Source organism: Thamnophis sirtalis, unplaced genomic scaffold, assembly GCF_051295495.1.
Source record: "Thamnophis sirtalis isolate CommonGarterSnake01/CBP01778 unplaced genomic scaffold, rThaSir2_p1.2 scaffold_9, whole genome shotgun sequence".
Lineage (NCBI taxonomy): Eukaryota > Metazoa > Chordata > Lepidosauria > Squamata > Natricidae > Thamnophis > Thamnophis sirtalis.
Genome location: NW_028261389.1, coordinates 45662270 through 45686990, shown reverse-complemented (window position 1 = coordinate 45686990; position 24721 = coordinate 45662270). Strand labels below are relative to the sequence as shown.

Sequence of the window (24721 nt, the reverse complement as noted above, 5' to 3'; positions counted from 1 at the left end):
AAGTGATGCTGATATTATATAACACTTTTAATTAAGTGGGTACCTTGAATAAACATAACTTTGAGTTTCAAATAATACTGATTTTGTTGTTGTCTTAGGTGACATCTGTGAAAAAAATTCAGGTGTTCAGGCATGAAAATATGCCGCTCAAACACTATACTTTTCTGCTCACACTGAAAAAAAATTAGAGGGAACATTGGAGCGGATCTGGAGAGAGGAGTGGTAGAGGGCGAGGGGAAGTAGGGTAGAGGGGGATGATGGAGGGAAGATAGAAAGTTGGAGAGTGGGGTAAGAAAGAGGTGTATGAAGAATGGAAGAGGTATATTGGGCTTTTATTTTCTGGGGCATTGTTGACAAGAGGAATTGATGCAATTATTGTTTAATACTGTATGGTGTATACATGTGAGTGTATGAAAATGAAAATGAAATATACTAAACGAAAAAAACCTTTTGTTAAACTCCAGAAAAAGAAAACTTATTGTGAGGGTTCTACTTGATATGCATTAGGTGATTGAGTCCAATCTTCTGCTCAGAGCAGAAATCTTAATCACTCAATGGGTGATTGACAAGTCTCTGCTTAAAACACTTCCAGTGAAGGGGTGTTTTTAACCTCCTTCAGTAACTGATCTATAGGTAAACCACTGTTATTGCTTGACATTGTCAGGATAACTTCAGCAAAAATCACCAGGCTAAATTACACCAGAAAACATGTTACTAAAACATATATTTATATACTCTGTATTTATTTTGTTTCAAAAGAAATTACCGGTATTAAAGAGGATTGGGACTCTGCTAGTTGAATAAACTCTGAAAACTGAACAGAAAATTTGGTATGAAGGGAGAAATGATGAAATGAAAAGATTGGGATGAAAAAAATTGACCTGGTCAGAAAGATAATTACTTAGACATCCCAATGTATCTCTGGGGGTGACTGTTTTTAATATTGGTAATTGCAGCACAACAAATGAACATTTCTATGAAGAGTTTAAAAAAATGCTTACTAAGACTTTATTTATTAGTTATTACTAATTGGTACTAATACTAATTAATTAGCTAGAAGACAACAGGCATACCTACTCAAAAGATTGAAATCTACTAAGCATAATGGCTGCCTTAATGCTAATGAAACCATTTCTTCAGCCATCTGCTTGCATTAATTTCCTATATTGTCAGTTTCTGAATCCAATGTATGGCATTTGCTTCTTTTAGTGCCTGAACAAACTTTCAATTGTATATTCCAAAGGTGCTTTTTCGCAAGAGGTAACTGGACTTTCAGCTCTCCAGACCTGAAGAAGCTTTTTGGATGAGAAGTGAAATATCTTCAAAGAAAAACAAGAAAGTCCAGTTGCCTCTTGGAAAAAGCACCTTTGGGACAACCATGACCTGGATGACTGAGAACCTCCATACTTTGAATTGTGTGATTTTTAAATGAAATCAAGTTCCATCAAAGTGTTCCTCTAGGTTGTACAGTAAGTCCAAAAGCCCTGAGAAAAACACATTAACATAACAGTTTGCTCTAGTTTAACACTAAACTATTAATGTGCCCAATATTTTTCTTATAGACTTGCTTGATAACATTTATAGTTTAAGAACCATATTTATATTTAGAGAACTAGGATGATAAGATCATTTTCACCATTCAACAAACTTTCTAAGCTGCAACTCTATATTGGCTCAGTACACTGGATTGGATGACTGGGTCACAAGTATTTTAAATACTTGTCCAGATGCTTCTCCTACAGGACTGCACTGATTTTTTCATAGCCCCCCATCTGATCCAGCCCCTTTCAGAACCTATTTTGTTTATCATTAGCTTAATCTCTCATGTCAAATTCAGTTTAGTTCAGTTTTCAGACAGTTACTAGTCACACAGCTCATTTACCTAATTTCTTTCCAACATTCCACTGGATTTGAAAGAATAAAAAGAAGCACACATAAACTTTTAGATACTCCCAGTAATATTTCTTACTTGAATGCAAGTCCAGGATTCGAAGGCATGGTAGAACAAAACCGTTCCAAAGCTTTGGAATGCTGAGTCTTTGGAATACAACTCAGATAGAAGGAAATTACCTGAAAGGTTGATTTTGAAAACATTAGAAGTTCCATTTATTTATTTTTAAAACCCTGTTCTGTAGTGTAATGAATGAGAAAATAGCATGCATACTTTTGAATTCCGAGTTAAGTTGGACTGACCAATACCTATCAAAATAAGATTATTTTGGGATATTACATCATACATCACTGTTAACCTACGTGTTTCACAGGAAGGAGAAGCATGCCATCTAATTTCAGGTTGGCATGCATAAGCAACTCTACTAGGGGTTTGTTTGTTTGTTTTTAATCCTGCTTTTATTATTTTTAAAAATAATTTAAGGCAGCAAACAATACACCTTCCTGGCCCAAAATAGTGAGAGAATCAGAAATAACATCATTGGAAGCTATATGGTGTTGCTGCAAAACCTGGGAATGATTACGTTGATTTTTGCATTATTTGCAGATTTTAATGGCAAGAACTCTGCAACTTCTGGTTTTTGATAAAGGGGGAGTAAGCCAAAATGAAGTTTGTGCTATGTGATGATAATCCAGTTGATCTCTGAAACAGAACTGATGCCTTTGCTTCAGGACCCAGGTGGCATTAACATTTTTCTGGGCAGTCTGAAGAGATGATATGGTGGTGTAGACAATCTTCAATACCTGACCACACAAAAGTATTCTCAGTCTTGAAGACCAACTGCATATGACTTGCTTTGGAAGGTTCTTTCCTTTCCTCCAAGCAGAATGGAGGAAAGTAATTTCCTTAGATATACAGCAGCTTACTACTATATTTGGTGCACCTATTAACTGGTGCCTTCTGGGTCATCAGTACATGGAAAACAGTGAAGCGGAATAAAAAAAGGGAAGATAAAATAAAAATACAAAGCAGAAAAACAATACCTAGCAGATGGAAATAATAAAAGAACAAAGAGTCCAAGCAAATGTCCAAGGAACTCTTGGATGTACTATTACAGCAGTGATGAAAAGGAAATAAAGTAGATAGGCATCAATCCTGCTGAAAAGTAAACTTTCTAATCAATATTTCAAGAGATTCTGATTCCATTATCTTGAACCATAGACACAATGAAAAAACAGCCACGATAACTCTCTCAATGCAAGTAACCTGAAACTACCATAATATCATTAAGTTTTGATGAGGACAATATTTATATCTCAGGGTTGAAATGAGGGGCCCTTAGTACTCTATAAACTTGGTTGTTTTCTTGCAAACATTTCATTAAGTGTAGGTAAATGTGAGCAGTGATGATGTTACCTAGATGGATAATGACATGTCTGCAAGAAAACAACCAAGCTCAGAGAGCACCAAGAATCCCTCATCATTACATTTCTTCCCCCATTCCACCTGAAAGTGTTGATTTCAACATCAAATTTTGTCCTGCCTTCTCCCAAGCTCTGATCGGTCCTTATAACGTTTTGACTAATTGAGGATCTCAAAAATTTAATTGTATTAGGTTTGCTTTATTGTGACGTTTGAAATATTGTACCTTGTTATGAAATTCATAGTTGGTCCAGTAATCAGCAGTGCTAAATGGAATAGGGTAACGTGTTGGGACTGTAACAAGACATCTGTTCACAAGATCAGTAAAAAGCTTGAATTCTTGAACTTGATTGTTGGATTTGACAATTTTGTCATTCATGAAAACAAGGTAACTGGAAAATACAAGTAAAACTCCTATTTGAATACGTCTGAATATGCTATTAAATACCCTTAAAACATAGATTTTTCATAGCCTTGGGGATCCCAGGGAGTGTGTCTATACAGTGGTTATATAAGATCAGGTTCATCTGCATTCTTGGGTTTTATACGAGAGGCAACACAGATCCCCACCTTCCTGGCATTTTGGAAGAGTGTTAAAATAATGGCTTTGCCAACTGGCTTGGGGGTCCAAGGGTACCATGCAACGTGGAGGTGACTGGTGAGCTGAAGGTACTTCCTCTTCCTTTTAACTTTGATAGTGCCCTTTTTAACTTTGTTTTAATCTGGTTTTTAACTTGTTTCTAACTATAGCTTATTTTTTTATCTATAAACTACCCAGAGGCATGCAAGTATAATGGACAATATAGAAATTTGATATATAAATAAATATGCTAGCTAAATAAATAGTCAAGTAATGTCTCATCATTTCTACTTACTCCATCCAAATCTGCTGAACTATTTCCTCTTGCATGACTGCTCCCAGTGCTGCTTCAAATGCATCTGTTGCTTCTATAGAACTTCCATGAAGTGATTGGTATAAACTATAAAAAAGAAATGTTTTTGTAACCAAACACACACTTTTTGTTAAAAGAAAAGGGCAATGGAGGAAGCGGACATTTAGAACCAAATGGTGTCAAATATGTTTCAGTCTGCACACAACACTAAACTGGTTTAGTTTATGCGCACAGATTGCTAAAGAACTCAAGTAAAGTTTTGAGCTCATTTTCTTTACCTCTCAAAACACTGCATAACAGAACAAAAGTTCCACTTTCCTTTATTTCATTGCTTACTAGTACTTTTTATATAAAAGACTGTTTTAACACAATCTGAACTCCCACATTTTAGGCATTCGAATTTTGAAATAATAAAACAGGATTAGTGAAAAATCAAACTTAATTTCTTTTCCTAGAACTATAATGACAAAGGAATAGTAAATTCATTCTTATGGACATAAACCAAATCTGTATTTCAATTTTTAAAAGTCAGCAGACAGCATATAATAGACAAGCATACCAGTCTTAGATATAAATGATTACATTCAAAACCAAGAAGCAAATTTTATATTTCAATTTAATACTTTCAAAACAAACGTTGCTGTCAAAATATAGAGGTTGTACTCAATAGGAGAATAAGTCAAAATGTGGAAAAAGTATTCACAAGTTACAATTTCCAGAACATACATTCTTACGTTCCTTCCTTTTTGATTACACTACTGAAATGAAGAATAAAAGGCTTCTTATAAATGACAACTTTTATTTTTAAATGTGTTGGAGGAAGTGGGGTGGGGCTTTAATCATTTGGTCGCACCATCGCGTTGACTTTTTAATACCTCATACAGACATTGATGTGGAAGATATTGAGCTTTGTTTTCTTTGAATACCCAAAATAAATATTTGAATTCTGAATTTTTAATTAAAAAGCATATACTACTTCTTTTCATTAGGTAGAATTTAGGATTGTAGGGAAAAAAACTGACATTCCCATCCTTACAAATTTTTCCATTCTTATCTCCTAACACTAACTTGTAAACTGAAATGCAGAAAGGCACTACGCAAAGGCATGATACACAAAGAAAAAAAAAATCATACCATAGGAGAAAGCTGCATTTATCAAGTATGATGAATATACCAGGAACAGAAGGGCTGCTCTTCAAGAACTGGTTTAGTATAAGGCATCTTATGCAAATTGATATTAGCATTAAAACAATCAATCTCACCAGTATATCTGCCACAGGTAAGGAATCTGCTGGTTTAAAACATCTTCCTTAAAATTTCCCTTATACAAGGGTGGTGTAAATTCAATCGGCATTGGAAAATTCAAAAAATACCTACAATAAAAATCTGCTTTTAGTATATAGAATTAATATTATATAACAGAAACTTTATAAACATATAGCAAAAATCAAAGTCCAAATGCTATGTTAGCTATTAAGTAGGAATCCAATTAGCTTCTGCAACAAATGCATAACTGCAAATTAGGGCGGGTGCAAAATTTTCGTCCTTACTACTAGCACAATATTGTATTTAGAAGTTGCATAGAATTTTAATTAATAAGAGGAATTGTATGTACTAATACACATACAAAATCTAAAAGGTGGTAGCTGCTAGGGTTTATTTCAGAAGTGAGAGAAATTCATTTTAACATTTGCATCATTGTTTTCTTCAGTTCATCTAATTAACTTGATTAGCTCAGCCAGAATTTTCAACTGAGAAAAAGAATAGCTTCTCTGAGTGAGTGAGTAGTTTCAGCACTGCTTTAAGTAAGAGAGAGTTGAATTCAATCTAATGAAAACAGAAAGACTACCAGAAGTGGCTATGTTCCAATGAAAATGGACTGATGTTAATGAAGAAACTATTCCAAGCAAGTCCCAGTTGTGTGCTGGAATAAAATAGTGGATATAATATTGACACAAATCTGAAGATAAAATTTATTAGTAACAAAACTATTGTCTAGTGGAATGAGAACCTAAATGCATGAAGCACAAAGTAGATATGCAAAATCCTTTGACAAATGGAAATAATTGATTTTCCTGAAAATATGCTTAGTAGTTGAACCTGACAACATATGACTAGAATTTCTACAAATACATGTATACTACAATTTCTACATCAAAAATGAGGGTAATTCAATGTAGAATAAAACAGTAGCCAGGCTTACCGTAATAATTCTACAGGATGATTTTCTTGAGGAACATACTCAAAAAATGCAGCAACAAAGGCTTGCAACAGTGCAGGAATACTATCTGATCTATTCTGTCATAAAAGAATTAAATCTGAAGTTAGTTTACATGACAGAATCCAGTACAACTTATGTAAAACATTTCAATGATTTTTGAAACTAACTCAATTAAATGAGCTGTCATATGGAAATATTAAAAGTAAAAGTTTGGTAATTATATAAAAGCAGAAAAAGAGGACACCTGAATAGTCAAGAGAGATTACTCAGCAGCAGCAACACAAGACCAAATTAACGTTTTATAATTTATATATAAAAAGAATACAAAAGATCCTTTCATGTATAAAACAAAGGTATGAAAAATCTGTCTAGTATGTTGTACCTTTGTCACAAAGTTCTACATCATCTACCCAATAAACCAGAACACTCAGATTCGTATCTCAATCTTGTAACATGTAAACAACTAATTTGGGTAAGATATATTTTTACTCTATTCTACAGCAATCTCTACTATATCTCATGATAAAGTTGTCATTTTGCATTGGAAAAACTGGAATAAATAAATCAAATATGAAACAAGTTGTTTTACCTGCATCATGAAAAAATTGCACATAAAGTAAAAAACCTGGGCATTCTGAGGATTCTTCTCAAACGCTGAGAGCCACACATCACAAGCTCTTTCAATCTCTCCTGTTCTCAAATACAAATCAACTAGAGTCTTCAAAAGATGACAGTCAAAAGGATTTAATTTCAGAAGTGATTTACTCAGTTCAATAGCAGCTTCCCACCTTGAATGAAATCAGTGAAGTTTTCTATGAACATCTTCATAGATTATTTAAAATATTAAAAGAATGAAATATAAAAGCCTTATACATTTTTTTAAAAAACCACTCCACTCTTAAGGGCAGTACAACTAATATTCCCCGGCCTATCTAAAAGCACTAAGAAGAGTTGGCTCTGTTTATTATTATACAGGAAACTATTAAGAAATGTAAGAACTGCAGAACTGAAACTTCCCAGAAAGCAATGTCAAGCCCTATATGGGGTGCTGCATAGTGCTGCCAATAAAATCTTTTGGCCACACCCAAAGTCAGCAGGAGCTGAACTTGATTCAAATTTGTCAACAGAAACATGAACATGGAACCTTATGATTCCTTGGGGTCCTTATGACCGTGAGCTTGGACGCCTGCTCTTCAGACCATTCCCCTGCCTTGTTTAAGTACTTCGGAGAGGGGGGGCAGGTTGTGTGAATGGGTAGAAGGAGGGACTTGTTCCTTCACATCTTCAGGAGGTCTTGGTTCGCCTCCTCAATAAGCCATTGCTCATTCAGTACCTAACCTTCAATTTTTAAGGAAAATGACTTGGTACAGAATACAGCAGTATGAGAAATTAAGTGTATTCATTGAAATGGCAGACATTATATTTCTGCTCATTCTGTGCACTGGTGCACTGCTTCAAGGTCCAATTCAAGATGCTAATTTTTACCTTTATAGCCCTCCCTGGCATGGGCATCAGGCCCAGAACTTAGAATGACATGTAGTAATTCTTCCAAACTGAATTCTATATTGTTTCACATCTACAGATAAAATCTTGGCAGACTGAGGACTCTATCATCTGCATCTACAACATACCATATTTTTCAGAGTATAAGATGCACCTTTCCCACCACTAAAAGAGTGTGGAAATGTTGGTGTGTCTTATACACTGAATACAGCCATTTTTCGCCTCCCGAAGCCCTGCCCCGCACCCCATTTTTGCAAAAAATGGGTGAAAAACTGAGGCACTTTTGCCATCCCCCAGCCCCCAGAAGCACTCTGCAGGCTTCAGCAGGGCTGGGGGAAGGCAAAAATGCCCCTGTTTTTGTGAAAAATGGCCCATTTTCTGCTGTTTTTCTAAAAAACGGGGCATTTTTGCCTTCCCCCAGCCCTGCTGAAGCCTGCAGAGTGCTCCTGGCGGCTGGGGAGGACAAAAACATTTTTTCTTACTTACCTCTTCAACATCTTGGTGGGTCTTATATTCTGAAAAATATGGTATTCTGTGAACTATTAGAGAAAGGCTGTCTGTCCCAGATGTAATTGGGATGGGAAAAGATCCAACAGAAGAATTACAGATGCTCTATAACCTGTCTGCTAATTACATTTGGCAGGACCCTGGAGGCAGACCATTTCTGCCATAGTGCCCAAAGGTTGGGTCCATTCCTGTTTATGTTTTACAATGCCATCAGGCTTGGGAGCTGAGCCCTTGGTGAGCTGCTGAGATGGCTTTACTGCTGTATTTGTTACTCCCTCCTTGCCTCTTAAATATTGTAATATTTTTTAATGGTTGATTATTTTTATATTGTTTTTAATGTTTTATTTTGTGCCACCTAGAGACACATTTTATGAGATGGGCAGTATAAATAATAAAACTCTTTCTTGTCTTCTAATATAAGTGATATTAGGATAGAAACAGCTGGTCCTAGAATATAATGGAAGGAGCATAAAAAAAAAGTAGGGTTTTCAATAACAAACCTTTCTAACAGCTGCTGCAAAACAATCATGTTTCTGTACAAGGGAAGGCAAACAATTCTTTTCTCAGTGGAAGCATCCTCACTAGTACATGATTGGATGGCATCTAAAATTCAGAAACAAAACAAAAATTACACTTAGAAATATAAAATTTTGTCACTGCATACATATATGTAATTGCCATCCACATTATTTACTGCACTCAACTTTAGCACAATCTTCAACATTAGTTTTATAAAACTGATGTTTATGAACCAACTGAGTAAGATTGCATTGGTGCTCTCCAGTTATATTGAGACCTCCATTTCCAGAGTTTTTCTAGAGAAGGGTTGGTTTGCAGTGATGACTTTCTAGAACAATATTAAGGTTATCTGTGCCTATTTAGAAAGAAGCTTCACTAAGATAGATATATTTACTCTAAATTAATGTATGAAGGACTAAAATCAATGCTTGATAATCAGTAATACCACACTGTATCATAATTATAGTATACATACTATTAAGTATTATTTTAAGAATTAAACCAATTACCTTCAAACAAAGCTAACAGAGTATCAGGATTAGCTTTAACATCTTCCATTGTTTTCCAAGGTATCAAAAAGGACTCCTTTTTCATTAGTTTTGAAGGGTTGCTATTGGCTGGATCATAGAATTTAACTGGAAGATTTCCAAATTCAATCAAATGTATGTAGGATAGCCAAGCTAAGCAACGGTCACTTACAGTCAGATGTTGCACTATGATCTTATCACTTGCTGACTTCAGAGCATTCTGTGGAACAGAAAAGGATATAGGCTTAAAGAGGAGGCCTCATCAGGGAGATTGAAACTTCACAACTGGAAGGTTCAATCTCCTGGAGCAGATGGCTCTACAAGTCATAAACCTCAAAACTGGATCTTCTAAAGCACGGATGTCAAACTCGCGGTGTCACATTGTCATGATGTTACATTGGGGGCCCTTTTTCCTTTGCGAAGCTTGGGTGGATGTGGCCTGTGTGTGATGCATTCAGCCCACAGGCTGCCAGTTTCACACTTCTGTTCTAAAGGCACTTTTTCAGATCTAGACTTTTTAAAGGATAAGAACTGTCCAGATCAAAAGGCATCATTTCAACCAAGATGCAGATCTCCCTGTAAATAAATGCTGACTTGTGAGATTTACTTAGGAAGGAAGGAAGGAGGGAGGGAGGGAGGAAAGGAGGGAGGAAAGGAGGAAGGCAGGAGTAATTATGCTCATGAAACAAAATCAACAGCCGCAAGAATAAGAACTGGAATTTCTGTATACTGATTTTTTTTATCCTGTCTTGCATTCTGAACTATTACATTATTACCATAATTTTAAAGGGACCAATTAAGCATAAAGCCAAGGGTAAAAGAAAGTAATTTCATCTTCTGAAGGGTGGGGGGGAAGGAGCTGCTATACATTTTATACATAAGTCTGTTTATTTTAAAAATACTTTGATTTCCAGTCATCATTTTTGTGACTTTTGTGCATTATACAACAGTTGTTAAAAATGACTAGTGAACAAACAGGGATTCCTTTTTTCACATTATTTGATAAAAATTAGAATGTTCCCATTGCTGCTCATTTTTTCTTTCTTCTTTTTATTCAGAGCATGGACTAGCCTCTGCAAGATATGTCAAACTATCAATAAATTCTAATTATTTGGATGAATTTATAACATAATATAAGCAAATACCTGAAATAATGCAATGGCGTTTTGATACTTTCCAGTAAAGAGACTTAAGTGAACTCTATACAGTAACATCTCCAGCAAGTGAAAGGACGAAATATTCACATTCTCCTCATTCTTTGCAGCTTTCATCAGGAATTGTAGCATTCTTCCACATACATAATCTTTTCCATCATATGAGTTTTCAAGACTTAGAAACTGAACAATAGTTGACAGAAAACATTCACTCTTAACCATAAGAATCACTTTAGCTTATAAAGTAAAATACACAAGATTTCAAAAGATAAGATAAGCTCTTAAATTTATTCAGGTTATTTTTGAGACTTTCTGTCCCCAACTGTGTCTGGGTGTACATGCTCTGGGTCCTTCCATGATACAGGGCCATTTAACGGGACCCAGAAACACGAGTTCTCTGCCATGGCACATGCCCTATGAAACAGCATCTTCTCTGAGATCCAGGAAGCCCTGATCCTATTAGCCTTCCAAAACGCTCAGAACATTTGATTTTTCCATCAGGTGTCAGGATCAGGTTATTAACAGAATGTTTGATAAAATTCTTCAGCTTCCAAATTTTCATATCAGATATACAAAAACTAATAAGTAATGCCAAATGTTTTAATAGGGGAAATATTTTTGTACAAATTAAAGGACTTATACTAAGGAGTTCTTAAACATGGCAGTCAACTATATCAATATATTTCAAAAATACTCCATAGTAACTTTCCATGCACATCTGCAGGATCACTTTTCCCCAAGGACATCTACCTGTCCTATCAGAATATTGCCACCTTGGAGTAGAGTAGAATAGAATAGAATCAGCTGGAAGGGACCTTGGATGTCTTCTAGTCCAGCCCCGTTTAAGCAGGGGAACTTGTGAGTAGAAAGTATCATATTTTTCTGAGTATAAGACGCACCAGAGTACAAGACGCACCAAGATTTTGAAGAAGCAAATTTTTAAAAAAAGTTTTTGCACTCTGCAGACCTCCCAAAAATGGCCCGGTTTTTTCCCCCCCAAAGAAGAGTATGAATAGCCTTTAGGAGGCTTGTAGAGTGCTCCTGGAGGGTGGGGGTAGGGGCCAAAAACGAGGAAAAAAAGGCTCATTTTTTGAGAAAATGAGCCCATTTTTGTCAGAAAAAGGGTATGCATAGCCTTTAGGAGGCTTATAGAGTGCTTCTGGGGGCTGTGGAGAGCGCAAAATTGAGCAAAAAACAGGACATTTTTCACTCATTTCTGCCCTCCCCAGCCCCTAGGAGCACTCTGCAAGGCTCCTAAAGGCTATGCACGGCCATTTTGGTGAAGGGGGCGGGGTTACCAGAGGCAAAAAATGCTGTATTCAGTATATAAGACAAACCCAGATTTTCAGCCTTTTCTGAGGGAAAAAGGTGCGTCTTATAGTCCGAAAAATATGGTATGCTTTTTCTACCCTCTTAGCCTTATGAAAAGCACCATAGAGCTGCCCCCTCCCAAGCACTGGGACAGGAGAGGTAACTGCATTTTTCTTGCCTAATTTAGGCAAGAAAAACAAAATGCACAGGTACAGTATAGGTGGTACCTTGCTCAAAAGTAGTAACTGTGAGAGGGATCTTGGAATCCTAGTGGACTACCATTTAATATGAGCCAGTAGTGTGCAGCAGCTGCCAAAAAAGCCAACACAGTTCTAGGCTACATAAACAGAGGGATAGAATCAAGATCACATGAAGTGTTAATACCACTTTAAAATGCCTTGGTAAGGCCACACTTGGAATACTGCATTCAGTTTTGGTCGCCACAATGTAGAAAAGATGTGGGCACTCTAGAAAGAGCGCAGAGAAGAGCAACAAAGATGATTAGGGGACTGGAGACTAAAACATATGAAGAACGGTTGCAGGAACTGGGTATGTCTAGTTTCATAGAAAGAAGGACTAGGGGAGACATGATAGCAGTGTTCCAATATTTCAGGGGTTGCCACAAAGAAGAGGGTGTCAAACTATTCTCCAAGGCACCTGAGGATAGAACAAGAAGCAGTGGGTGGAAACTAATCAAAGAGAGAAGCAACTTAGAACTGAGGAGAAATTTCCTAACAGAACAATTGATCAGTGGGACAAGCTTGCCTCCAGAAGTTGTGGATGCCCCAATACTGGAAGTCTTTAAGAAGATGTTGGATAGCCATTTGTCTGAAATGGTATAGGGTTTCCTGCCTAGGCAGGGGGTTGGACTAGAAGACCTCCAAGGTTCCTTCCAACTCTGCTATTGTATTATTGTATGTTGGAAGTTCGACTTGGCAGCCATGTTTTTATTTCTAATGCTTATGGGTTTTAATAATTTTAATGTGGTTTTTCTGCTGTTTTGATTCTTGACTGCGAGATACTCAGATTTTGGTATAAGATGGGGAGGGTTATATGAATGTTTTAAATAAATAAAATATAACTTACTGTCCACCAAATTTTATAAGTAGGAGCATATTCCACTGCTGTCTCACACATTTCCTGCACTTCTTCCTTAAGCCCTCTTTTTGAAAACAGCTTGAGATAATGACACCAGATTTCAGAATTGTCTTTGTTATTTTCTAGTGCTCGGGCCAAAACATTTAAAGCTGAATCCAAGCATTCAGCAGATGATCTTTGTAAAAATAAATGGGAAACAAAAAAATACTTTAACAATTTATAGAGAGGCAGCCTTATTGGTATGTTGTTGAAAAAATTGTAGTACCTTAAATTAACAGATTTATCATGATATAAACTTTCTTGCATTGCAGCATTTGCAACTAAGATTTGCTGCCAGCTAACGTTCTTAGAGTATTGCCAGTTATTTTCTGAAAAAAATAAGTCTTCTCATGAAAGTGGTTCCTCAATTATCATCACTTTTAGACAGATATTTCCGATTTTATCCAAATACATTTTTTAAAAAACAAAATAAATATTTTATTTCCATATAACCTTTGAAACCACTGAATTGTGTAATTCATTGTTTTAACAAAAGAAGCCTTCCTACTACAAAGCACTGAAAATAAACAGACTTTATCTAAGAATATACCAATGTTTTATTACCTTTACACTGGATTTATAACACAGCAATACAGCAAATTGTTTTTCAATTGCTTTTAAACAATAGCTTACTGTCTTTTGAGCAAGGGCATAAAAGACTGACAAGCCATTAACGCAGCATAAGTGAGAAGATACTGAGCAAAAGTACAACTGACTGATCTGCACAGTAAGAATTACCTACCCTTCATTTTGATTCAGGTACTTATAAGCAAGTTTGATCCAAAGCTGAACATTAGAAGGATTCTCAAGTACACTTGCTTCCAAGTTTGAAATGTCATCAGTCTCGTTGGTAAAATACCTCACATCATCTGGAGTCACAACAGCATCCAGAGCAGGAACACTTATTTTGTTTTCTACTGGAGGAGCTAGAAATAAAAGTATTTTTTTTCTCATGGCTATCATAATATCCAGGATTGAAATTATTCCTAATTTTAACTACAGGTAGTCCTTGATTTACAACAATTCATTTAGTGACTGTTCAAAATTACAACACCACTGAAAAAAGTGACTTATGGCTGTTGCAGCATCTCCATGGTGACATGATCAAAATTCAGGTGTTTGGCAATCGATTCATATTTATGAGGGTTGCAATGTCCTTGGGTCCTGTGATCAGCTTTTGTGACCTTTTGACAAGCAAAATCAATGTGGAAGCCAGATTCATTTAACAACCAGGTTATTAACTTAGCAACTGCAATGAGTCACTTAACAACTGTAGCAGGAAAGTTTGTAAAGTGGGGTAAAACTCACTTAACAAATGTATCCCTTAGCAACATAAATTTTGGACTCAATTGTAGTCATAAGTCAAGAACTACCTGTATTTCAGCAAGGTAGGCTGGCATGAGCAGCTGGCCTGCCTTCTAAGTTACAATGAGCTGCAGAGAAGAGGCATATTTAAATTTCAGGATTAAAAAAACCCTTAAAAATGTGTTTCCCCAATTTTACTTTGAAAATGAGAGTCAAAGAGAACTAACTTGTGGAAACAACAGTTTCAGTCTGTTTTACTAAAAATCTGATTAAATCTGACTATCTTGTTTTTCTGAGGATGTTAACAATTGTTGAATAACTGTCATTAATACAACAAGGATTCTGCTAGAACTGAGACAAAAGATTCTGAGTAATTATGTATTCTCTGCAATCAAGTTAGAATCAACAATCTTTTGTTAACACTCAGTTTTGATTTCCCAACTTGCTTCTTACATTAACATTCATATAGGATTATGAGACATAAACCAAAAAACTATGTGAAGCATAATTTTATAAATAATTTTTGGATTGCTGTTTTCTGTTATTACCATATTTAATGGGGCCAGAAGATAGTTCCTCTTCATTGCTACTATCACTGTCTGGTGTTTTTTTCAAGTACTTTACCCTCCATTTCCTTTCTTCTTTCCAAGTTGTAAATGGAGGGGCTATTAATGAAAAGAGAAAGAAGAAAGTTTTGAAAAACAATGAGTTTTTAAAAGAAACTCCTCAAGCAAACGCAAAATGCATCTTAAAACACTTAACAATTGAAACTGTTAAAAGTTACTTACTATGGCCCTTGCTTTCATTGATATTGCTAACTAGAAGAACAGCAATCTGATCCATTGCCATGCGATCCTTATTTACCCCGAACAGCTTTTCTATGTATTTTTCTGAAACAAGATGACAATATTGAAGATTTACACTACAATCAAATTTTTACAAGAGTACATTCACACACCTAGGAAGAAATCCACAAAAAATTTTTGGTGAAACTTATTACAATGAAAATAAATACAAACATAACTTTTATAAACTTAATCTTTAACACAGAGAGTCACAATACTAAATAACAGCTTACATAAAACTAATACTGTATAATAGAAGGTTGCTTTATATTTTCTTATTATCTTATTACAAAATAAACTGGAAGCATTAGAAAGCAACTTGTTTTTTACATGTAAAGCAAAAAATTTAACAAGTAACATTACAGAACTGAAAAACTTTATTGATATACTAATATGCACATACCTGTTGCGGTACTTATCTCCTCATCAGTACTTTTATCTGAACAGCCTATCAAACCTAAATTGTATGAAATAATATCCTCAAATAGCTGTCTCCTGCTAAGAGTGCAGTCTTTCATGTGTTGCCTAAAAGTAAATAATATACTTTTTACAAAATGCAAGAAGAAAAATTGTGAACACAGGATCACAATATGTGAAAATTTTAATAAACATGTAAAATTATTTTAGCTATCAGAAGTTGAGAATTTGCTATATAACAATGACCTTTTCTCATAAAGGACATTTTTGATGCTCATTTGTAATACTCAGATATATTAATATATTGTGAAGCATTCAATATTAAAAATAACATTTTGATAGTATTTTTTATAGCCAGATAGATTTTTTTTACAAACCTGCTGTATGGACTACCTTAATAAGCCAAAAATAAATCCAGTGAACAAAATCGATTTCAACACATGAAACACAAATTCTGCAATAAAATGAGCACTAATGATTCCCAACGTGCTCCATCACAAACCAAATGTGACTTTTAGTATCATTTAGTAAAAATATGGAATAGGTAATCCTCCACTTACAATCATTCATTTAGTGACCATTCTAAGTTATTACATCACTGAAAAAAGTGACTTGCAACCATTCCTTGCTCTCACAACCATTACAGCATCCCCATGGCCATGTGATCAACATTCAAGTTCTTGGCAACTGGCATATATTTATGGTTGCAGTGTCCTGGGGTCATGTGATTGCTATTTGAGACCTTCGTAGCCAGCTTCAAACAAACAAAATCAATGAACAGAAGCCAGATCACTTAATGACCGCATGGTTCACTTAATAACTGCAATGATTTGCTTAACAAGCATGGCAAAAAAGCTGTAAAACTAGACATGACTCGCTTAACCAGGTTGATCAGCAACAGAAATTCTGGTATTTGTTGTGGTGGTAAGTCAAATACTACCTATACAATCTTTTTGTCTATAAGACTTCTTATGCCTTTATCAATTTTCTATAAAAGGTGTTTCAAATACATATGTGAACATGAGAGTCATTTCTACAGAACTTGTTAGTGTTTGAAGCCTGGAGAGTTGTATTGTGGATAAATTTGAAATCTTGGTTGCTTCTCTTGTTCTCTTTATATAAATCATATTTTATTGATTGATTGATTGATTGATTGATTACATTTATATATTATCCATCTCATCATCAAGCAACTCTAGGCAGCTTACATTAATGATAAAAGCTGCAATATAAAACATCGAAATAAAAATATTACTATTAAATTTAGCTAAGGAAAACTCAAAATACAGCAAGATAGAGGGAGAATCTTAATCCATTTAATACCTTCAATATGGAATGCCCTGATTAGGACCCCAGTATACAGGTGATGTATTTAGATAGATAGATGATAGATAGATAGATAGATAGATAGATAGATAGATAGATAGATAGATAGATAGATAGATAGATAGAGACAGACAGACAGACAGACAGACAGACAGATATAGATAGATATAGACAGACAGACAGACAGACAGGACAGACTTATCTTTTAACTATGAACGTACATTCTTCAACTTAATTCTATAGGCACAAACGGAAAACAAGCATGATTTTTTAAGAATATGTCACCATATTTAATGATTCTTAAAACTGCTTATGCTGTCTTTGCTCAAACAGTCTGACAATAACAAATTCATTTCAACTCTACAGGCAATAACCTTCAATCACTTAATTTAAGATACAAAGTAACTCACCATTGGCACTCGTCGTCATTGCATGTGCCTGTTAAATCAAAACGGCAAAAACACTGTTTGGGTTCAATCTTATTGCTGTAGGATACTGAGCTGAGGTAAAGTTTTTCTTTTGTTCTAAAATAAGGACTAAACCTAAAAAACATAAGTAAAATCAAATACTTGTCATCAAGCAAATATTTTCTAAAAGCAAAAATGGGAAAAGTACTAAATTGCATTCAAATCAAAGATAACTGTAATCATAGTAAGATACTCAAAATATCATTTGTTATTCAGTCCAAAAAGAAGATCAATTGTTCTTATGCAAAGAACCTGTTAACAATAGATTAGCTGGGATTACAACAATTAACCAAATTGATACTTGGTAATGTTTTTATCTAAATGGTATAATCCAATGTTGTCACTGGAGATGTTTTTTTAAAGTCTAAGTTCCCCCAAAAAGCAAGGATGCAGAGGAATTTTAGTACATTTATATCAAAAAAGAGGCTACTATATTTAGAATAATATGAAAAATGAACAGAAAAAACAATGTCAAACTAGTGACTATGTGGGAATGGATGAGAATAGAGTAGAGCAAGTGTATGGGATATTTAGGTAATTGTATTACACTGCTTACTTTTGGCTAGCTCAAGACAGCCATCTACCTTTAAAAAAAATACAGAGCAAATATATCCCCTCTTTTTAAAATATGTCCATCTCCCACTGATTTTAGAATAGAGACTATTTAAAAGGAGCTCAGCATCTCTGTATGTCTCAACTTTTGAAGGTGCACTTGGGCACCAATTCTTATAAACCTTATTTCCACCCTCAGAATAGTAGGTATTTTAAATAAATACGGGTAGTCCTTCACGACCATCAATTGCTTAGGTACCATTTGAAGTTAGATCAGAGCTCCACAATAGGGTACCAAATTCCAACAGCTGCCACTCACCACAATCAAATAACTATATTTTGCACATTTGGAAACTGTCCCACATTTACAGTTGTTTGCAGCACCCTGCAATCAAATGACCATGATTTACTCCCCCCCCCCCCAAAAAAAACAATATTTAGTTCCATTCTGGGTTTCAGTAAAACCTCCCAATAGCGAACGAGTTTGCTTTCCGACCATGGCATTTATTTTACAATCATGGCGTTTGCTTTATGATTGCTGCATTTGCTTTCCAACCGCTGCAAAAAAGTCATAAAATAGCAATAGTAATAGCACTTAGACTTATATACTGCTTTAGAGTGCTTTACAACCCTTTCTAAGTGGTTTTACAGAGGCAGCATACTACCCCACAAAAATTGGGTCCTAATTTTACCCACCTCAGACGGCTGAGTCAACTTTGAGCCTGGTGAGATTTCAATTGCCAAATTACAGTCAACCGGCAGTCAGCAGATGTAGCCTGCAGTACTGCATTCTAACCACTGCACCACTGTGGCTCATATATGATGAGCCACTTTTATGATAGTAGTAGACAGGCTCCATCACGGCTATAAGTTGAGGACTACCTGTACTTTTTTCTCTAGTCCTTCCCCAGTCCTTGTACTAACAGTGCAGTTGAATTACATTTTTCCAGTATAACCCAGTTGCTTCTAAGAAAACATATATTTACACCTACTTTGACAATAGGACATTTTCTGATTACATTAGACATTCCCATGTATGTTCTAAAACAACCCTATTACAGTATCCATTGGTGTCAAACAACTTTAACAACTCCATGTTCATACCTGTAAGATTTAAAAACAAGAAGAGGACTATGATATGGTCCAAATGGGTATGGCTTTCCTTCTGTTTGTTTATTTGAAGCTGTGAATTGGTCTATATCCACTGTTATTTCCTAGGAAAGAGTATATGTGTGTATATGTTGAAATACTATATGAAGATTCACACCATAGAAATTAAAAATGTAATGCATCAGAACTAAGATTAGAATCTTCCTACTTTTTCAAGAACAATAGTAATCAAGTAAAACAATCTAATGAATACCAGCCTAACTCCTATTCTAAGCATTATTAATTATAAGTTGAAGTCATCAATTTTTTATTATTTAATATATAACTTACTTGACCACAAGGATTTTCTTCAATAGAAATAATGAATGGTGCATTTTTTTCCAAGACTTCTTTCAAACCATCAGCTTTCACATAAAGATTTTTTAGTTCATCAATATTCAGTCCCAAAAAAAGCTCTGGTTGTTCTAATGTCTTTTTAGAAAGTTTGTTTGCAGCTTCTTGCTTGGGAGTGTCCACATGTTTAAAATTAGGTTTAGTAAAAGAATTTGATTCTCTGAAAGACCTTCTTCGTTCTCTACTACAATTGGATGAAATTTCATCATCAAAACAATTCTCTTCAATATCCAAACTCAATTTGTCTTGTGTAAGATCATGAAGGGAAGGCTGAGGTAGTGCAAATTCAGATTCTTCTTCTACAGAAGGGACAATAGTTAGCCGATCCTTACTCTGGTATGCATGGGCCTCTTTCAGTTGCTGGATTTTCAAGGCATACTCATGTTGCAATTGTTGCAGCCTTTTTTTCTCCTGTGCAATCAACTCTGCAGAATGCTTCTTTGGACTTGATGAAGGTGATTTCTCGAGTTTCAATGTTTTGTTTGGCTGCAAAGAAACAGATCTCTTTCTCTCTCATGAACTCAATTATGGGCAAGATAAATTAGAAACACAGTATTTGACTAACTTCATCATTATTATTTTTTAGGTAAAATTTATATGTTCAGCTGAAAAGTGCAACATTTTGGCATATTTATAGAAGTTCAGCTGAACCATTCTACAATAAGTATATTTACAATGACCCACAGTTTTATTGATTACAAGTGCTCATTTGGCCTCTCACAGACTGCCTCTTCACCCGTCATGTGAGAAAGATTTTGTAGTTAGCTTGAGCCTGGCAGGTTTTCAGAACATGTACCAAATGGCTAGCAAGCATAGTCCTAAGTCTCTGTTTCTTTCATTATGCTATGAAGATGTTAAGAGGAAAAATTAAAAAAAGGAAAAAGTAGCATTTTGCTTACTGCAAACCTCCAACAGTCATTGACTTACTACAACTTCCTTTCTTTTTCTTTTGATCTATCTGGGCAGGAACAGTAGGCAAATAGCTTTTGGCCTCCACTACCTGCTGTATTCTGAGAACCGAATAGCTCTGTCCCTGCTAATTATTGAACTGTATTGGGTCTGGAATATGTTTTGATACTAGATGCAACCCCTCCATTCTTGTCTCAGTCCTAAGGATAGTAGTAGCCATGTATATTTTTAAGGCATATTATAGAGGTAGACAACAAGCTTATTTTGCAACAAACTGCAAAATAAGCTCAAATCCTCCTTAAAAATTAAAGTTATGGGGTTCATGGGATCACACTAGCCAATGTTCAAATTGCAATATTCCATTCAGTTTTTACTTACATTTAAAATTTATGTTTTATAATTATATTTGTAAATTAATTTTCATTCATATTTCACCTTGTTTTCTGACTTCAGGCTAGAACAATGAGTATTTCAGAACAATAGTTCTTAAATTTCAACAACAAACTTACTCCAAAATGGCTGTGTTCAAGTTTTCGTTTTCCGATTTCTTTGCTAGCCAGGGCTTTGGCTCGAGCAAGTTCTTCTCCATATTTTAATGCCAATGCTTTCTTAACTGTTACTCGTTGCTGTACTCTGTGAATCTGAAGCATTTAAATATTCTTCAATAAATTCTATACTCCAACCAAAATTTTTAAATTAAATTTTAAAGACTCTTAAACACATTAATAAGATAAGCAACTCTTTAAAATACTACTCCATGGCATTTTTTACATACTTACTTGTTCCTGAAGTTTTTTTAAAAATATCTTATTAGCATTTAATATTTTTTCTGTTGCCTGTAGCTGCTCATTAAGCTTAGCAATTTTGCTTTCAGCAAGACGAACAGATTCTTTCTTCTTTGCCTCTTGCTGCAGAAGATGTTTCAACACAGACTCATCCTTCATCAAGAGAAGTCTAAAGAGAACAGTTACATTCTACATAAAAGCTCTATATTATCAGAACCACCATGAAAAGCAGTTGAAGCCTACCACATATTTTCATGATTTTTGATACATTTTCTTTCAATTAGCAGACTATGTTTAACAATAGAATAATATTATAAAACATTAAATTAAGGAGGGAAATATTTTAAAATTATAAAAAAATGGCACACTGATATATTGCAATCCAAATAGTGGTTTTATTTATTTACATTTATTGGCCATTCAACTTCAGAATCAACATTGTAGTCTAAAATTTGAATCTAATTTAGCAAAGGTTGATTGTGAAAAGATATAGAAAGCTACAACACTGAACTTTACATACATTTATTATATATGTATCACAATTCCCACCAAATGAGCTAGTGTTTTTTAGGGGGGAAAGGGAGTATTACTACAAATATTATTTTTAATAATGCAAGCATGTGTCTATAAATAAACTCCAACACAAAATATATATTACAAAAAATATATGTGGAGCATAATGAAACTACCGTATTTTCACGACCATAAGCCGCACTAAAAATCCTAAATTTTGATCCAAAATCGGCAGTGCGGCTTATAACCCGGTGCGCTTTATATGTGGAAAAAGATCTCCCAGCTGCTTTGCTCCTCGCGACTGCAATAGATGTCCAGAAGCGGCCCCTGGGGCCAATGGGGACCGGACCCCCAGCTCGACAGCCCCTGTCGCCTCTGGACGTCCACCGCAGCTGTGAGGAGCCGAGGAGAGCGCGGAGAAGAGCGCGCGACGGCCCCCGGCGCTCCGGGAAGCGGGAGAGGCGCGCGGCCCGGCCTCTCCTCCCTGGACGCCGCAGCAGCAGCCCCAAGCGCACCGATCCCCGCGCCCTTCGCATCGGGGCATGCTCTTGCAGCACGCCCCGATGCGAAAAACACAGAGATCGGGCGACGTCCAGGGAGGAGAAATCAAACCGCGCGCCTCTCCCGCCTCCCGGAGCGCCAAGAACCGTCGCGCGCTCCCCTCCACACTCTCCTCGGCTCCCCACAACCACAACAGACGTCCAGAAGCGACAGGGGCCACCGAGCCGGATATCCAATCCCCAACAGCCGCTTCTGGACATCTGTGGCTCCCGGCGCTCCAGGAAGCACCGAAAGCAGCTGGGAGGGGCGCGCGGCTTGGTTTCTCCTCTCTGGACGTCGCAGCGGCGGCCCCGGGCTCACCGATCCCAGTGCCTTTCGCATCGGGGCGCGCTGCAAGAGCATGCCCCGATGCGAAAAACACAGAGATCGGTGAGCCCAGGGCCGCCGCTGCGACGTCCAGGGAGGAGAAACCAAGCCGCGCGCCCCTCCCAGCCGCCCTCGGCGCCCCCCGGAGCGCCAAGAACCCTCGTGCCGCTCCTCGCGATGTCCAGAAGCGTCGGGAAATGTGCGGCTTATAACCCGGTGCGCTTTATATGTGGAAAAAGTTAAAAAAATTAACGTTAATTGATACTGCGGCTTTTAATCCGGTGCGGCTTTTGGTCGTGAAAATACGGTAACTTTATAATATCCTATTTAGCAGGAAATTGTGTTATAGTAAAGAACTCAAATTTGTTTACATAATTTCTCAGTTTTTCTTGTTATATCAATAAATTGATAATACAGATCTTAAATGTCAAACATATTTCGTGTCAAACAGTACTTAAAGTGAAACATCCAAAATTTGGATGAACATCACATTTATATGTGAAACTGATACATGAAAATGTGTTGCCATTTTTAAAATTAAAATTATCACAATACAAATAAACCACCAAGGTCCCTTCCAAGAGTCATTCTGTTATAAAGCAGCTGTTGGAAGTTGGAATATTCAGTTTCTCATAAGTTGTCACATATTTTCTAATTTAAAAATAACAAAACACATAAGCAGACAGTGCATTGATAGTAACTATATAAACAAACTTATTTCCAGAAGTTGCAGTAAACTTAACTCCTTTCTCATTAGAGAGATATACTGGGTTAGAAGCAGTGATGGGTATCAAATCCCGTACCAACTGGTACGGTTGGAATGCGGCTGGCGGCATCCTCATGGGCACGTGCATGCACCTTAGGGCCTCTGTGACACTCCAGCTGCTCTGCGGAGTGTTGCGCAGGCACTGTATGCGCCATGCGCAGTAGCGCAGAAGCTTTAAAACACAGGTAAGGAGTTCGGGCGGGCGGGCGGGTGTGCCCTCTGGAGCACCGTACCGGAACGGTATCCGGTGCTCCGGACTGGCTCCGCTACGCCCATACCGGGGCGTACTGCCTGCAACCCAACTGGTTAGCAGTAACACGTGCACATTACTGCCAATTGCTGCCTCGGCACATCATGTTTTTGCCCTCCACATGTTGTATTTTTGGCCTCCATGCATCGCATTTTTGACCAGTTCCAGGCAGCAGAGATTGGCCGAAAATGCAACGTGCAAAGGCCAAAAACAAGGGGTGCAGAGGGCAAAAACACAACACAGAGGTGGCAATGTGCTGTGGTGATCCTGGCATCCTGGAATGGGTCTAAAACGGAGTGTGCAGAGGGCAAAAATGCAACATGCGGAGGCGGCAATGAGCTCTGGCGATCCCTGCAGCCTGGAGCAGCTGATTGGTGGTATTCTGGGAGGCCAATCCAAACACCAATCAGCTGTTTTGCTAAATCAGGCTGTAATAACGTGCTGAAGCTGACCATGCTGTTTGCTGCAAGGATGCTATCCAGATGAATACCGATGGATGCTGGCAGGCAGAGGGAGATTTTTTTTCTAGTTTTCCTCCCCAAAAAAGGTAGGTGCATCTTATAGTCTGGAGCATCTTATACTCCGAAAATATGGTATCTGTCAAGGATAGATGGTGGACATTATAGAGCCAGTTTTGACTACTGGTTAAGTCATCAGGGTTGAAAGTGGAATTCTGAGTAAAGTGCAAATCCTTCCTTAGGCATGAAAGCTAGCTGGGTGACTTTGGGCCAGTCACTCTCTCTTAGCCCAACTCACCTCACAGGGTTGCTGTTGTGGTGGGGAAAGTAGGAGGAGGAAGGTATGTTGGAAGGTTGCCTTATTTGTAAAAAGACAGGATGCAAACAAATAGTGTAATAACCAGCAAAATATAAAAGATTAACCCTTTTCTCCTATAAAACCACAATCCATAGAGATGATCACAGAGAAAAGACTTACTTGTGCTTTTTGAGTTTTGCCTCTGCATCTGTAACTTGCTTTGTTACCATGGCTATCCTACCAACTCCATCAATTTCAACATCAGAGTTTACAGGAGATGAACTTGTCTTCAAAGGTTCAGCTATTATCAAGCGTTGCTTCTCCCGACTAAAAAGATTTGAAAACCATTTTTTTAATGTTTCAAATTACAGAAAT

At 36.6% G+C, this 24721-nt stretch overlaps 1 protein-coding gene across 4 annotated transcripts in view; it reads right to left on the bottom strand.

Annotated features, from left to right (window-relative positions):
• The window catches only part of ZFC3H1 (zinc finger C3H1-type containing), a 49748-nt gene that overhangs the window by 6000 nt on the left and 19027 nt on the right, over positions 1 to 24721 (bottom strand). For all 4 annotated transcript variants that reach the window (XR_001313581.2, XR_001313582.2, XM_014066991.2 and 1 more), the window contains 20 exons: positions 24527 to 24673; positions 21189 to 21363; positions 20919 to 21050; positions 19438 to 19986; positions 19102 to 19211; positions 17389 to 17520; positions 15639 to 15760; positions 15179 to 15280; positions 14939 to 15055; positions 13828 to 14011; positions 13035 to 13221; positions 10629 to 10820; positions 9466 to 9703; positions 8938 to 9040; positions 7017 to 7215; positions 6410 to 6504; positions 5469 to 5579; positions 4189 to 4293; positions 3540 to 3705; positions 1970 to 2070 (listed from right to left, as the gene is read on the bottom strand). Coding sequence is in view for 2 of the 4 variants with exons in the window: in XM_014066991.2 (XP_013922466.2) it covers positions 1970 to 2070; positions 3540 to 3705; positions 4189 to 4293; positions 5469 to 5579; positions 6410 to 6504; positions 7017 to 7215; positions 8938 to 9040; positions 9466 to 9703; positions 10629 to 10820; positions 13035 to 13221; positions 13828 to 14011; positions 14939 to 15055; positions 15179 to 15280; positions 15639 to 15760; positions 17389 to 17520; positions 19102 to 19211; positions 19438 to 19986; positions 20919 to 21050; positions 21189 to 21363; positions 24527 to 24673 (3267 nt within the window). In the remaining 2 variants the exon portion in view is untranslated. The remainder of the gene's footprint in view (positions 1 to 1969; positions 2071 to 3539; positions 3706 to 4188; positions 4294 to 5468; positions 5580 to 6409; positions 6505 to 7016; positions 7216 to 8937; positions 9041 to 9465; positions 9704 to 10628; positions 10821 to 13034; positions 13222 to 13827; positions 14012 to 14938; positions 15056 to 15178; positions 15281 to 15638; positions 15761 to 17388; positions 17521 to 19101; positions 19212 to 19437; positions 19987 to 20918; positions 21051 to 21188; positions 21364 to 24526; positions 24674 to 24721) is intronic.